This window comes from Pseudophryne corroboree, chromosome 5 (genome assembly GCF_028390025.1).
Source record: "Pseudophryne corroboree isolate aPseCor3 chromosome 5, aPseCor3.hap2, whole genome shotgun sequence".
In the NCBI taxonomy this organism is placed as follows: domain Eukaryota; kingdom Metazoa; phylum Chordata; class Amphibia; order Anura; family Myobatrachidae; genus Pseudophryne; species Pseudophryne corroboree.
In genome coordinates, this window is record NC_086448.1 from 328,844,180 (window position 1) to 328,860,256 (window position 16,077).

Below are 16,077 nucleotides of genomic sequence, written 5' to 3' on the forward strand. Positions count from 1 at the left end.
TTGCACCTTGTGCCAGATACAGAAATGCCCCATGGTGCCAGAAACACAAATGCCCCGCGGTGCCAGATACAGAAATGCCTTACGGTGCCAGATACAGAAAGGTCCCACGGTGCCAGATACACACATTGCCCTTTGTGCCAGAAACCCACAATGCCCCCAGTGCCAGAAACCCACAATGCCCCCAGTGCCAGAAACCCACAATGCCCCCAGTGCTAGAAACACAAATGTCCCCTGTGCCAGAAACACAAATGCCCCCTGTGCCAGGTACAGAAATGCCCCACTGTGCCAGAAACACAAATGCCCCAGTACCAGAAACACACTTTTCCCTCCTGTGACAGATACAGAAATGCCCCCCAGTGGCAGAAACACAATGCCCCCAGTGCCAGAAACACATTGCCCCCTGCGCCAGATACAGAAATGCCCCACTGTGCTAGAAACACAAATGCCCCCCTCCCCAGTGCCAGATACAGAAATGCCCCCCAGTGCTAGATACAGAAATTCCCCCCAGTGCCAAAAACACGTTGCCCCCCAGTGCCAAAAACACGTTGCCCCTCAGTGCCAAAAACACGTTGCCCCCCAGTGCCAGATACATTGCCTCCCAGTGCTGCCCCCCCGCCCCGCTACTGATACTTACCATTTTTCCTGACGTTTTCTGCTGCCCGCTGCTCCACGTGTAGCTTTCTCAGCCGCCGCGCAGTGAATGAAGAAAATGGACGGCAGGGAGTGGCTCTGATGACGCAGATCGGTATCGCAGGCTACTGGAAACACTTGTGATATGCACTAGATAGTACACCGATATAGCAAGGATTGACTTGCCTGCACAGTCTGTCTTCTCCTGCGATACCGACCATCGGGATCGAATCGGGATCACAAGCGGCATAACAGCTTGTGATTTGCAATAACTTTTCTTGTGATCTTACATACTGTACATAGCTTTTTGTTTGCAGCAGTTAATAATTTTAATTTATGCCCTTATATATTTAGTGCTGTAAGTACAGCATAAATGTAATTTGGCAATACCATTTAATATTCAATGCTTTCTTTTTATTTATTTTTTTCTCATGAACTTTTTAGAAATGAATAAATAATGATGTTATAAATGCAGTGTTATTTGTACACTATAAAACTAGTGACCTACGGGTTATTTGCTCTCATTAAAATGGAAATGCTAATATGTTTTTAAAGCCTTTTTTAATATTAATATATTCACATTTCTAAGAGCACTCAAGTGCAAAAGGTTTAACTTGGCTACTGTTAGAAGTGGTTTTATTTGCTTTATTTTATATGTTTGTGTTTTGCTTCAGTCTATATTTAAAAGATTGACTCAAAAGTCATTCTTGTTTATTGTAAATCTAAAAGGAGAATTCAATTAGTATATCACAGTAATTTACCACAAGCTAATTGATCCCCAGGGCGAGGGGAACCCACCGGATGCATTTAAAATGTTTTGTGTTTTTTTTTAACTCGTCTAGATAGATGTGAAAAACCCCCTGTTAACTACAGGGTTAACGGTTGCCGCTACTCAGTTAACACACTCATCTGTGAACTTTTCATGGATTCTTGGCAGGATGTAATGGAGATCGCTGGAGGTGCGGGATGCTGGCCGATCTGACTTTTTTTAAAGGGGCAATCACTTCCAAGGCATGTTTTAAAAAAAATGTCCTAGATTGGCCGGCATCCCCGCACCTCCAGCGATCTCAGACTCCATTACGTCCCGCTGTCTGTGTGTTCACGCCCATTAACACGTTAAGTAGGTTCAGGTGGAATTGGCTGGAATTGAATAGCCCCAGGCGTTGTAGCTCAAGTCCACCACCCTTTTTCACCTAAGGTAATTTACCATGGATAATTGAATTCCCCCCTAAGTGTGCTTAGGGCTTAATTATGTTTTATTAACAAGATTTATTTTCAGCCTCTAGTAATATGCAATATTTTTTTTATCACTTTAATTTGCTTCTTAAAATGTTTTTTTTTTTGTTTTGTTTTGTTTTCAAGGACGCCATATATTGGTAGAAGAAGCCTGATTGCACTTGGTGTTTCTAATGTATTTTTTATGCTTCCCTGGCAATTTGCCCAGTTTGTTCTCTTAACACAGGTGAGATTTCCAAAAGATATTTGTTTATGTGAATTTACAAAAATAAAATGACACACACCTACACTTACACCTCATTGGTAGGCAAGGTTGAACATGATGTTGTTTTAGTCCTTTTTTTTTTTTAACAATGTCTTTGTAGCTTTGTAATACAGTAGATGAATTGTATTTTATAAATGTACCTTTTTTACTATGGCATTAGTTGTTGATTCTGCACCATACGACAGTTACATTTTATCCATTAACTATAGCCATTTCTTGTTTTTGCTGCATAGATGCTAATTATTCAGCAAGAGCTATCCATATACAGGTGGAGCCACGCTAGTCGTGGCTCCGTCTGTGACTAGGCGCACCCGCCTGGCCGCCGTGAGCGTCTCCGTCTGGACGGGAGCGTTCGCCCAGATGGAGACGCGCCCCAATCACTTGAATGGAGAGCGTCTCCGTCCGGGCGGGCGAGTGCGCCCAGACTGAGACACTTACACTGGGAAGTGGCTCTGTGCACTCCCTGCGTGACTAGGCGGACGGATCGCTTATTCAAGGCGGGAGTGCACGCCTGCAGCTAGTCAGGCATAGATAAGGAAGGCTCAATCTGTAGGTTGTGAGATGTTTTCCTTGTTTCTGAAGTCATGCACATGGTTACGTTTGATGCAATCTGGAGAGTGCCTACAGATTGTTTTTACAGAGGAATACAAAGTATTGTAATGCCTTAGGGTGGTTTTCATCGACTTAACATGTGAATTCTGCTTGCTGCAAAGAAAAATAATCAAATGCATGGTGACTCTCCCATATCCAAAATGTTTGGGACCTGAAGCATTTTGCATTTCAGATTTTTTCGTATTTTGGAATATTTGCATTGAGATATATCTTGGGAATGGGACCCAAGTCTAAACACGAAATGCATTTAGGCCTCATATGCACCTTATACATTTATATTTTTAAATATATTTTAATATATATATATTAATATTTATATATACCTTATATATATATTTAGCCTAAATGTAATTTTATACAATATTTCTGCTGCGGGGTACACTGGGCTCCACAAGGAATAACATCAGGGGGTGTAGAGTAGGATCTTGATCCGAGGCACCAACAGGCTTAAAGCTTTGACTGTTCCCAGAATGCATAGCGTCGCCTCCTCTATAACGCCGCCTCCGTGCACAGGAGCTCAGTTTTGTAGTTAGTGCCATGCAGTACAGGCATACAATGGGTAGGGCTGCTCCAGCAGCCCTCAGAAGAGCTTTTTTAAGTGAAATCTGAAGACTTCAAGGGCTGCAGCAGAAACACTGTGTGTGTGTGTAAAGGTGGGTACACACTAATAGATATATCTGCAGATCAATTGATCTGCAGATATATCTATGGACGGATCGGGCAGTGTGTTGAGCATACACACTGCCCGATCCGTCGGGGACTGACATCATGAACTGGGCGGGCATGTACACACGCCCGCCCAGTTCAGCTGTCAATCACCGCCGGCCACCGCAGCATGTGTACGGGCAGTCGGCCGACCGCCCGTACACACACATTGACACGCCAGTATATCGGTAGATATATTGGCCGTCGGCTGTGCTGCGGGGACGGCGCGATACGTCTGTGAACGACGGAGTTCACAGACGTATCGGCCGTACACACTGGCCGACGGACCCGCGATATATCGGCCAGTGTGTACGGGCCTTTAGATGTCAGTCAGACATCTCCTGCTGCAGCTCCGTCACCTCCCCCAGCGGTGCTGTATACTCCTGCGCCCTGGTTGCCAGGTACTTACAGCGGAGGCTCCAGTTTGCTTCAGTCAGTCACACACCCCGCCGCAGCTCTCCAGGCTCGCGTGGCCGCACTTTGGGAGGAGGTGAGAGGGTCCCCCAGGCGGAACCCGCTGGAAACCGCGATCCGGCGCGGCCGGTGGGAGGCGGGCCGCGCGCGCTGGCGTGGACACTGTGGTAGTACAGGGACCCCACTAGACCACCAGGGCAAGGGCACAGATCGGTTTTACTAAAAAACGTTTGTTACATAGCCCACAGTACCCGGTGGTGAAGCCCAGCAAGGGGATAAGGCTTTGACCTCCCCCAGCCACAGGGTGCCATTTAGAGTAAATGTTCCCGCCATGGAGCTGCATCTCCCTCACTCCCTGTCAGCGTTTGGGCGCCATTACCTCAAACTGAGCTGATCCTGGGACTGTTTGGGCAAATCCTTCTCTGTATAGCCGCCTGCATGTCAGCGCTGTGCATTTTACAGGACACTTGAGTATTCTACATGTCTGCTAACAGTGTTACTTAAGAAATAGTGCATTTAGTCAGTGTTATTTAGTACAAGTACCCTGTGATATACATCAAGTCTTTACTGTGCACTGTTATATCTATTGATTATATAGCTGTACTTAGTATTACTTTGTATTGCTAGTCCAGTGCAGTTTTATTACGTCATAATTTCTGCATTGTACATGTGACTTTGTGTGTGTGTGCATATAGCTGCTGCGTGACTTCCATTTTGAGTATGTCAATCAGAATGCTATCACTATTTTCTGTACCCTGAGGGGGCTAGGTGCGTCAGGGTTATTGTTTAATATAGGTGTTTCACAGGATATACTTACTGTGTATTTTTCTCTGTGATTTTCAGTCACCATATACCTCTTGAATTCTCTATTTGTGCTCATACACTGCACAGGGGGTTCTTGTTAAGGTATTAGGCTGCTGATATTGTACTGGGTTGCCTGTGAATTGAGCTTTCAAACATGTCAGCTACAACGGGCGATGGAGCTGGGGCTGATCCCACATTGCGTGGTGGTGATGCTGCAGACATATTAGAGGAAAACATAGCAGCAGAGGGTTCAGGCTCTGGGGGTTCCTTACCTCTCATTGGAGCTGTAGCAACGGGAGTTCATAACGACCCACCTTGGTCTACTTTCTCCACGTTATTAAGTATGCTGGTGGCTAGACTTGCGCCCCCTATGGGACCTCCTATGCCGGTCAACCACTTATGGTCCCTGCAGTTAATCCGCCTTTGGGCAGATCAACTCTCCGCTCAGTTGCAGCAATTGAACCACTCACTGACTAAACAGAAGTCTAACCCTTGTCCGCCTAAGACCAAGGGGTCCTCTAAGCGGGCCATTACTTCCTCACAATCCACCCACGTCCCAGACACCTCGTCTGATGAAGAAGGCATATATACTAACCCCACAGACACTGATCCAGATAATTCTGATAGGGAATCAGTCTCTCAGGTGGATGTTCCTGACTTATTGGAGGCTATCAGGCTAATTCTTCAAATTACTGATGACCCAGAGCCTGATGCTACCTCCAAGAAACCAGATAGATTTAAACGTCAGAAGGTTGTTAAGCAAGTTTTACCTCATTCTGACCATTTAGTTGAAATATGTCACGAATCCTGGGAAAATCCAGGAAAGAAATTCACACCTCACAAGAAGATGCTAGCTCGCTATCCCCTCGCTGCGGAGCTAAGTAAAAATTGGGAAACAACCCCGCAAGTGGATTCGCAAGTGGCACGGCTGCTGGTGTCCTCGGCTCTGCCTGTAACTACTGTCACTTCTCTGAAAGAGCCAAAGGATAAGCGCGTGGAGGGCTGTTTAAAAGTGATTTACACCCTAGCAGGTGTTGTGCATCGACCCACTATTGTAGCAACATGGGCTGCAGAGGCTATTGAAGTGTGGGCTCAGGAGGTGGAAGCAGAGCCGCCATCCAACTTTTCTGATAATGCTAGACAATGTCTCTCGGATATTGTCACAGCATCTTATTAGATTAAGGAGGTGGCTTCTGATGCCGGTATTCTGGCGGCCAAGGCTTCTACTACGTCCATTTTTGCTCGTCGGATTCTCTGGTTACGGTCCTGGTCTGTGGATCTGGACTCTAAGAAAACCCTGGAGGTGCTCCTTTTTAAGGGAGATATTCTTTTTGGAGAGGACCTCAACAAGATAGTGGCTGACTTAGCTTCTGCTAAAACAGCATGTCTACCTAGTACTGCTCCTTCGGTACCGAAGGCTAAGAGTACTTCCTTTCACTCCTTTCGTCCTTCAGGTAAAGCAAAAGGTCAGGCGTACCCCAAACAGGCTCACACTTCCAAAACCGGTAAGCCCAAACCTAAACGGGCCTGGGCTGCCCGTCAGCCTGCTTCCAAAACGGAAAAGCCTGCTGCATGACAGGGCTGGCCTCCCTCTGGGGGATCCCAGGGTGGGGGGCCGACTCCTATGGTTTACCCAGGAATGGTTGAAGACCACTTCCGATTCCTGGGTATGGGAAGTCGTCACTTGAGGTTACGCCATATCCTTCAAGAATAGTCCCCCTCATTAATTTTGCCTGACAGACGTCCATTCAGATCAGGTGAAGGCAAAAACTCTTCATTCGGTGGTGCAGTCCCTCCTGGACACAGGAGTAGTAGTACAGGTGCCTCTGGCTCAGAAAGGCAAGGGGTACTATTCGCCACTATTCCTAGTCCTGAAACCGAATGGGTCCTCTCGACCCATTCTCAACCTCAAGTCCTTGAACAAATATGTGAGAGTCTCCAAGTTGCGTATGGAAACACTTTGCTCTATTGTTCTGTCTTTGGAACCCGGGGATTATATGGTCTCCCTGGACATACATGATGCTTACCTGCATATTCCTATTGCAATGTCGCATCAGCAATATTTGAGGTTTGCTGTTGGCAACCTCCATTACCAATTTCGGGCATTACCTTTTGGCTTGACCATGGCCCTGCGAGTCTTCACCAAGGTCATGGCGGTAATTACGGCTGTACTCCGTCGTCAAGGGGTCAGGATCCTCCCATATCTGGACGACTTGTTGATCCCGGCAAATTCCCCAGAAATTCTCCGCCATCTGGATCTGACGCTCCAGTTTCTGCAAGCCCAGAGTGGCTCATCAACTGGAAGAAATTTTCCCTGGTCCCTGCGCTGAGCATGGTGCACCTGGGGGCGTTGTTAGACACTCACAACCAGCGGTTGTTCTTGTCTCAGGAAAAGGCCTGAAACTTCAGGACAGGATTCGATGCTTCCTATCTCGTCCACAAGTGTCGATACACTCGGCGATGCAAGTGCTAGGTCTCATAGTGTCAGCTTTCGACATGGTGAAGTATGCTCAATTCCATTCCCGCCCTCTACAGAAATTAATTCTTGCCAAGTGGATCGGCCTGCCACACCGGATCAGGTCTCACGTGATCTCCGTGTCTCCGGAGGTCGTTCTGTCACTGACCTGGTGGCTTCCGGACCAACGATTGAGCAGGGGTCGTCCCTTCTGGATCTCCAACTGGGTCCTTCTGATGACGGATGCCAGTCTGAGAGGTTGGGTCACGGTGTTGGAGCAACACTCCCTTCAGGGTCGGTGGACCAAGGAGGAGTCTCTCCTCCCGATAAACATTCTGGAACTGCGGGCGATGTTCAATGCTCTGAACTTGGCCCAGCATTTAATACAGAACAGACCTGTTCAAGTACAGTCGGACAACGCAACCACGGTGGCATACATTAATCATCAAGGCAGCACTCGAAGCCGCATGGCAATGAGGGAAGTTTATAGTCATGTAATATTCCCTGCACAGAAACCTAAGAATTTGCATATTACACATCCTTGTCCATGAATTTTTCAGGGGGACTTGATAAAGAGACTTAAATTACACATGAATGTATATATATGACAGTTATGAACAAACTCACACGCCCTTAATATTTTAAAGATAATTATTAAAAGTTACGTTTTAAATTACTAATATCAATTTAATGTAAATTTATCTAAAAGAGTGCTCCAAAAAGGCAATCCCTGTCTTTTTCCGGCATCTTCCGGTCTTTGTCTGTCAGTGAGCGAAGTTTCCAGAATTCTTCAGTGGGCAGAACGCCACCTGCCAGCCATATCGGCAGTGTTCATCCTGGGAGTCCTAAACTGGGAAGCGGTTTCCTCAGTCGTCAGGACGTACATGCCGGAGAGTGGAGCCTCCATCCAGAAGTATTTCAACTCCTTGTGGACAAATTTGGCCTCCCAGATGTGGACCTGATGGCGTCTCGACACAGTCACAAGGTTCCGGTCTTCGGAGCAAGGACAAGGGATCCTCAAGCAGCGCTCGTAGATGCTCTGGCAATTCCATGGAATTTTCGGCTGCCCTTCGTGTTCCCTCCGGTGTCACTCCTGCCCAGAGTTATAAGGAAGTTCAAGCTAGAAGGAGGAATCCTACTTCTGATCGCTCCAGCGTGGCCCAAGCGGCATTGGTTCTCAGACCTTCAGCGTCTCTCGTTGGAGCGTCCTCTTCTGCTTCCACAACGACCAGACCTCCTCGTTCAGGGCCCTTGTGTTTACTATCATTTGGCCTGTCTGACATTGACGGCGTGGCTCTTGAAGCTTTCGTACTAAGGGCCAAGGGTTTTTCTAAGGCGGTCATTCAGACTATGTTGAAGGCCCTTAAGCCGGCTTCTGCTCGGATTTACCATAGGGTCTGGAATTCTCACTTTGCTTGGTGCGCATCTAATAATCATGATGCTTACAAGTTTAGTTCGGCCAAACTTTTGGCCTTTCTACAACAGGGCATGGACTTAGGCCTTTGTCTGGCCTCCATCAAGGTTCATATTTCTGCCTTGGTTTGGTTTCAGAGAAAAATTGCCACTCTGTCTGATGTTCATACATTCACTCAGGGTGTGTTACGGATTCAACCTCCTTACATCCCGCCTGTGGCCCATTGGGATCTGTTGGTGGTTCTGGAGGCTTTACAGGAGTCTCCGTTTGAGCCTCTTGAATCTGCGGACCTTAAGTGGCTTTCCCTTAAGGTCTTGTTTCTATTGGCTATTGCCTCTGCTAGTCGGGTGTCGGATTTGGGTGCCTTGTCTTGTAGGTCCCCCTATCTGATTTTTCACCATGACCTGGCGGTTCTTAGAACACGTTCCGGGTACCTACCTAAGGTGGTGTCTTTTTTCCACCTTAATCAGGAGATTGTGGTTCTGGCCTTTGTCTCTCCTGAATTGTCTTCCAAAATGCAGTCTTTGGATGTGGTACGGGCTCTCCGTATCTATGTGAAGAGGACAGCTCCTATCAGGAAGTCTGATTCTCTCTTTATACTGTTTGCTTTTCACAAATGTGGCTGGCCTGCTCACAAGCAGACCCTGGCCTGATGGATTAGAATGGTGATTGCACATGCTTATGTACAGGCTGGCCTTCCAGCTCCTGCTACCATCAAGGCCCATTCTACTCGGTTGGACCTTCTTGGGGGGCCCGCCATGGTGCGACCCTTGAACAATTGTGCAAGGCGGCTCAGTGAACACGTTCATAAGGTTCTATGCCTTTGATACATCCGCCTCCCAGGATGCTTCCTTTGGACGCCGGGTTCTTGTACCCGCTACAGTGCGTCCCCTCCCATGAGGAACTGCTTTAGGACATCCCTGATGTTATTCCCTGTGGAGCCCAGTGTACCCTGCAGTAGAAAACGAGATTTATGGTAAGAACTTACTGTTGTTAAATCTCTTAATGTGAGGTACACTGGGCTCCACAGGGTGCCCACCCTGACGCACTTAGCTTCTTTGGGTTTGTATGGCATTAGCCGCTGACACCTTCTCCTGTCGTGAGAATGTGGTGTATGTGACTACTAGCGGTTGTCGTCTCTTTTACCTGCTACTGCATTGGACTGGTTAACAAACCTGAGCTCCTGTGCACGGAGGCTGCGTTATAGAGGAGGCGGCACTATGCGTTCTGGGAACAGTCAAAGCTTTTAGCCTGTTGGTGCCTCGGATCAAGATCCTACTCTACACCCGTTGATATTATTCCCTGTGGAGCCCAGTGTATTTTGCAGAAAGAGATTTAACAACGGTAAGTTTTTACCATAAATCTCATTTTTTTATAATTTTGTGCTTGATGCAAAGTTTGTGTACATTGAACCATCAAAAAGCAAGGATGTCATTATCTCAGTCACACTAAAAAAAATTGGATTTTCGATATCAGATTCAACCTGAATTTGCAATTGCAGTGATGGATAGTGTTATGAGCCGCTGCTGCGGGTGATCCTTGTAGCAGGTCCCTGCCGTTGCTAGGTGACTGGGGCGCCCTGTCACACTGGCCATAGGGGTTGCTGGTCCTGGCAGTTGCCAGGCAACTTGGACTCCAGCTGTCCACACATATTTATTGTGGACTGCAGAAGCCATTGTGTTTTATCATCGTTACTGAATTCTAAACACCTGGTACAGATCTGTGTATTCAGTCCTCAGGTGCATTCCACCAGTGCTTAAGTATTGTGTTGCAGTCTTGGATTAACATTACCCTTGTGGTTAAAGTCTATATCCATAGTCTGCATATTACTTCGCTGAGAGATCCTTGCTACACTCTGCTCCAGAATCCTGAACATACCTAGTATCCTAAAGTTACTCCTTTTAACTGTCTCTTTGCCAATCTGCGTCTGCCTTTAGTTACTAATCCAGTCAATTATCCAGCGGTCTCCAGCCAATTGTATGAGCCACTACTGCTTGAGGCCTAAAACCTGGCAGCATCCTAAATACTGGTGTGTAAATAATGCGTTAAGGGAACAGTGGGTCGTTGTTGTAGGTGGAATATCCTCACAGTGGCTCTAGGGGTCTCATGCAATTGTGCTGGAGTTCCATTACAGATAGTTAACAAGCAATACATATATATTCACATACATCTATCCTCAAATGGCGCCAAATAGCATCTTTTGACACACAACAGACTATGCAACTTGGATAACCAATGGGTGGGATGGCACTCTGTACCCTGTCACACCCATAATTACATCTGTAAATGTTGAGTCACCCACATATGAAGGAGGGAAGTCACCTCTTAAAAATGATGTGGCCCTCCTTGCAGCTGCTATATGGTGATTACTAGACAATAATACCCAGCTCTTTTTGGAAAAAAGTTGAGACAAATGACTGAGACTTATCATGATTGAGGATTATTACCAAACCTCTATAAACAGTTGATTATCAAATAAGACGAGAGAACAGTGTGTGTTAATCTTTTTATTTTAGGTTTTTTTTCACAATATCACTTTATTTATACTTTCTCCGGCTGGATCCACAAGTTATCCACAGGATAACAATGGGATATGATGGAGCGATAGCGGATTGGCACCAGACGATCACAAGCTTTCAGTCCTCCCAGGATGCAACGGGCCCGTCCATATATCCCCGCCCACTGGCTCAGGCAAATCAGTTCTTTATTTGGTGCGGCAGGAGCCGGACAATGGTCAGAGGGCTTTTTGGCAGCCCTAAGCTTTCTTATTTTATTTTTTATAGTCTTACTATGTTTTTGAGTGATCTTTCCTAGCAGCGTCTTATACGCATATTGGAAAGAGTTGCTCCAACAACTCTCCACCGGGTCGCAACAACGCTTACCCACGGTACAGTGCTGTCTCGGCGGGCGTCTGTATCGGATATACTAGCAGGTCCAGCAGACGTTACCAGGTTGTGGCCGGAGCACGGGGAGAAGGTAAGGCATGGGTTCCGCTTAGAAGGGGAATACGGACCCAGCCACACTGGTTTGGGAGGAGACTACCAAACAGTAGCTGGTGCGCCGCCATGGGTGCTCCAGTGCTAGTCCTTAGGGATCATAAGGCACCAGGAATAGTATGAGGCTGTGGTCCCTAGGGTTGATGTCAGCGGTGGAGAGTCAGACGCTCTCCTGGTCGCCCCTACCCCAGTTCATGACCAGTTTCCATCGGTCTCCCGCCATGAACTGTTGCCTCACTTCCATCTCAGACGCTACCACTAGTGGTCTCGGTCGCAGCATAGGCCGCTGCGTCTGTGTTCACTAAAAAGCTGCCGCGAGGAGACCCGGTCACAGTACAGGCGTCTGTGTGACCGGAGCGTCTGTGTACACAGTGCGTCTGTGTTCACCTAAAGTTCCCGTAGTGACAGTGTACACTAGTAGCGTCTGGATCCACTCAGTGTTCGCTAACGTATTGATCGATCTTGGAAGTGAGGCGAGTCTCCCTGTATCCCACTCTACTGAGTAAGGGTTATACAGCACTGAATTTCTATCTTCTTTGGTTAGTATGAGTAGTTAAGTTTAGTGCCCATTGCATATGAGTCTGTGTACATTACTGTGGTTTTCTTCGCATTGCGTCTGAATACGGTAAGATCTGTATAGAACGGAGTGCAGTAATATGTAGTCCTACATACTTTGAAATGTGTTTGTAGTTGAGAATATGCTCATATGACGAATATATAACATGTGACTGACTGCTAGTGTGATTGCTGACTTTATATATGTTTGTCAGTGGTTTCTTCTGAGCCTCAATGCTGGTGCATGGGTAGGGTCAGATTGATATCACTTTAAATGGTAAAGTGATTACTGTCACAAATTGTGTAGTACACTGTGGAAGTGCTGATTATTTATCATGTCTAAGAGCGGCAAAAGTGATGAGGTTACACTGACCGTAACACCAACACTCATATCATTACGTTTGTCCTGCAAAACGGTATAATCCTCTCAGGATCTGGTACAGAATGGTTTATGTGCAAATTGTTTTGCTTTTCAGCAGAGTACAAGGCAGGTCCCTGTTCAGCGTCAGGTAGATCCACCTTGGGCAATGTTTGCACAGACCTTCTCCAGTTTAGCTGAACGGGTAATTCCTACAGCTTCAATACCAGGAGTAGGGTACACTATTGACCCATACATGCAGCTCCCCCAACAGCTTCTCCAATGAAACAAACTGATAAACCGAGTGTAAATAAATCATCAAATTCACAGGCTACACAGGATGATACATCAGATGATGATAGCTCTATCTACTCTGCTTCAGCATACAAAGAACAGGTAGAAGGTATCAGCTCAGTGGATGTAGCTGAATTAATTAGAGCAATGAAGGCTATTCTGTCCTTAGAGGATTCAGCAGAGCCGGTGTTAAAAACTAAGGCACCTGTGATTAAACGTCCCAAAACATTTAGGATAGAGTTTCCAGGATCAGATCAGCTGACGGAAATCATGGAAGAAGCTTGGGCTACACCCAATAAAAAATACAGAATTCCCAGAAAATGGGATTCCAATTATTCTTTTCCAACTGGGGACTGTTTAAAAAGGGAAGTGCCTCCTAAAGTAGATACGCATGTCATTCGATTAGTGCGAAAATCTATATTGCCTTTGCCGTCAACGTCATTAGATGATGTCACAGACAAGAGAGTGGATGGGTTTTTGAAAACCATATTTTCTCTGTCGAGGGCAGTCATAAGGCCAGCTATGGCTTCAGCTTGGATGGCAAAAGCAGTAGCTGAATGGGCTGAGGTACTGGAAGACGGGCTTTCAGCACCTTCTAGGGAGCAAGAATCCCATATAGCTCACATGAAACAGGCTGCTGTATTCTTGGAAGAAGCGGCAATAGATATGGGTACTATTGCTTCTAAAGCATCAGCCTTAACAGTAGCTGCTCGTGGAGCAGTGTGGTTACGTACATGGAAAGCTGATTCAGAATCAAAAAAGGTTCTGGAATCTTTGCCCTTTGCTGGGAATATTGTTTGGTAAGGAATTGACATATTCTGGAATCAGAAGCAGAATCCAAGAAAGTCAGGTTTCCTGCCACATATAACCCCAGGCCTAAGGGTCCGGTTTTTCGGCCATTTTGGTCGCAAGGAAAAGCAAAAGGAAAAAGGGAACATAAGCAACCCCAATACAATAAGTTTGGTAAGGCAAAGAAGCATTGGGCCACCAGAGGGCCAGCCTCCAAACCAGAAGATAAGCCCGCACCCTGATAGTGCCGGCCTCCGCCTGGGGGACCCCAGGGTAGGGGGCCGACTTCTTAATTTTGCACAGATATGGCAGCAGTCTACAACAGATGCCTGGGTGTAAGAAGCGGTATCTCTGGGTTATGTTTTCCCTTTCAAGAAGCAGCCTCTTCGAAGGTTCTTCTGCAACAGCCCATCTCGGGTAGAGGCGAAGGCCAGAGCCCTGCAAGAAGCAGTTCAGAAATTGCTTCAGTCAGGAGTAATTATTCCAGTACCCCCTGCACAACGGTGACGGGGTTTTTACTCCAACCTGTGTTTGGTTCAAAAGCCAAATGGGTCGTTTCGTCCCATTCTCAATCTCAAAATGCTAAACAAATACATTTGGGTACCGCGGTTCCACATGGAGACGTTACGCTCCATAGTTTTGGCCATGGAACCAGAGGATATATGGTATCCCTGGATATACGGGATGCTTACCTACATGGTCCTATAGCAGTGTTACTGTATCTTAGGTTAGCCATCCTCCAGCAGCATTTTCAGTTCCAGGCTTTACCCTTTGAGTTAGCCACAGCCCCCAGAGTATTTACCAAAATTATGGTTGTTATGGCAGATTATCTCCGCAAGAAGGGGATAAGAATTTTTCCATACCTCGACGACCTTTTAATCCTGGCACAATCCCAGCAATTGCTCCTGGGCCATCTCCAACAGACAGTAGCTTGTCTACAGGAGCACGGATGGCTCATAAATTGGGCAAAGTCATCTCTGATTCTGTCACAATGGATGATTCACTTGGGGGCTGTATTGGATTCAAGTCTGCAGAGAATATTTTTTACCTCGGAACAAGATATCCAAGGTGCAGTTAAGGACTCAGGAGTTGTTACACAGTCAAACAATATCAATTCATTCAGCAGTGTGAATGATGGGTTTGATGGTGTCAACATTCGACATGGTGGATGGAGTATGCACAATTCCACTCAAGACCTCTGCAGCATCTGATTCTGGCCAGATGGAATGGAGTACATCAGACAATAACGAAACAGACCATAGTACTTTCAGAAAAGGTAAAAAAAGTAATTAGCCTGGTGGCTACAGACATCCCATCTAGACAAGGGGAGACTCTTTTGGATATCAGATTGGGATGTCCTGACAACAGATGCAAGTCTTCAGGGCTGGGGAGCAGTGTCCAGGAAATTTTGGTTACAGGGACAATGGACCAAAGAAGAAAGTTGCCTGCCAATAAACCTGTTGGAACTTCGGGCCATATACATGGCACTGATTCAGGCAAAGGACACTCTGCAAGGAAAACCAGTCCAGATCCGCTCGGACAATGCAACAGCAGTAGCATACCTCAACCATCAGGGAGGAACTCGCAGCCAAAAAGCAATGAAGGAGGTAAGTCACATACTAAAGTGGGCAGAACTCCATCTTCCAGCATTGTCCGCAGTGTTCGTTCCAGGAGTCCTAAACTGGGAAGCGGATTTTCTCAGTCGACACACCATTCAAGCAAGTGAATGGGCTCTACACCCTTAAATATTTCAGACTCTGGTAGACAAGTGGGGTTTGCCAGAGATAGATCTCTCTGAACAACAAAGTGCCAGCATACGGGTCAAGAACAAAGGATCCCAGAGCGATCTTTGTGGACGCCTTGTCAGTGAAATGGGACTTTCATCTGGTTATCTGTTTCCTCCGATCATCCTGCTACCCAGTGTGGTGAGGAAAATAAAACAAGCAGGCGGGCGACCAAACTAATTAAGGGTATGGAGACGCTGGAATACGAGGAAAGGCTTGCAAGACTAGGCATGTTTACACTGGAAAAGAGGAGACTAAGAGGGGACATGATAAACATCTACAAATATATAAGGGGACAATACACAGATCTTGCGCAGGACCTGTTTTTGGTTAGATCAACACAGAGAACTCATGGACACCTGCTCAGGTTAGAGGAGAGGAGATTCCGCACAATACGGCGTAAAGGCTTTTTTATGGTAAGGACGATATGTGTTTGGAATTCCCTGCCTGAGGGAGTTGTACTGGCGGACTCAGTCAACACCTTTAAGAATGGGTTAGATAAATTCCTAATGGATAAGGATATCCAGGGTTATGGTGCATAGTCACGCACTATAGTTATAAAAAAGAGCGGTAAAACGTAACGGCAGTAATCAACATCAGTCAAAATTTTATACCAAATAATCCTGCATAGGAGACCACAAATAGGTTGAACTCGATGGACAATTGTCTTTTTTCAACCTTAGATACTATGTTACAATGTTACAAAGGATGCCGTGATTCTAATAGCTCCGGCTTGGCCCAGAAGGCATTGGTAAATAGATCTGCA

At 46.4% G+C, this 16,077-nt stretch overlaps 1 protein-coding gene across 2 annotated transcripts in view; it reads left to right on the top strand.

The window, feature by feature from the left end:
* The window catches only part of DPY19L1 (dpy-19 like C-mannosyltransferase 1), a 595,286-nt gene that overhangs the window by 304,541 nt on the left and 274,668 nt on the right, over nucleotides 1-16,077 (top strand). For both annotated transcript variants that reach the window (XM_063922533.1, XM_063922534.1), the window contains exon 9: nucleotides 1,993-2,092. In XM_063922533.1, coding sequence (XP_063778603.1) covers nucleotides 1,993-2,092 — 100 coding nt within the window. The remainder of the gene's footprint in view (nucleotides 1-1,992; nucleotides 2,093-16,077) is intronic.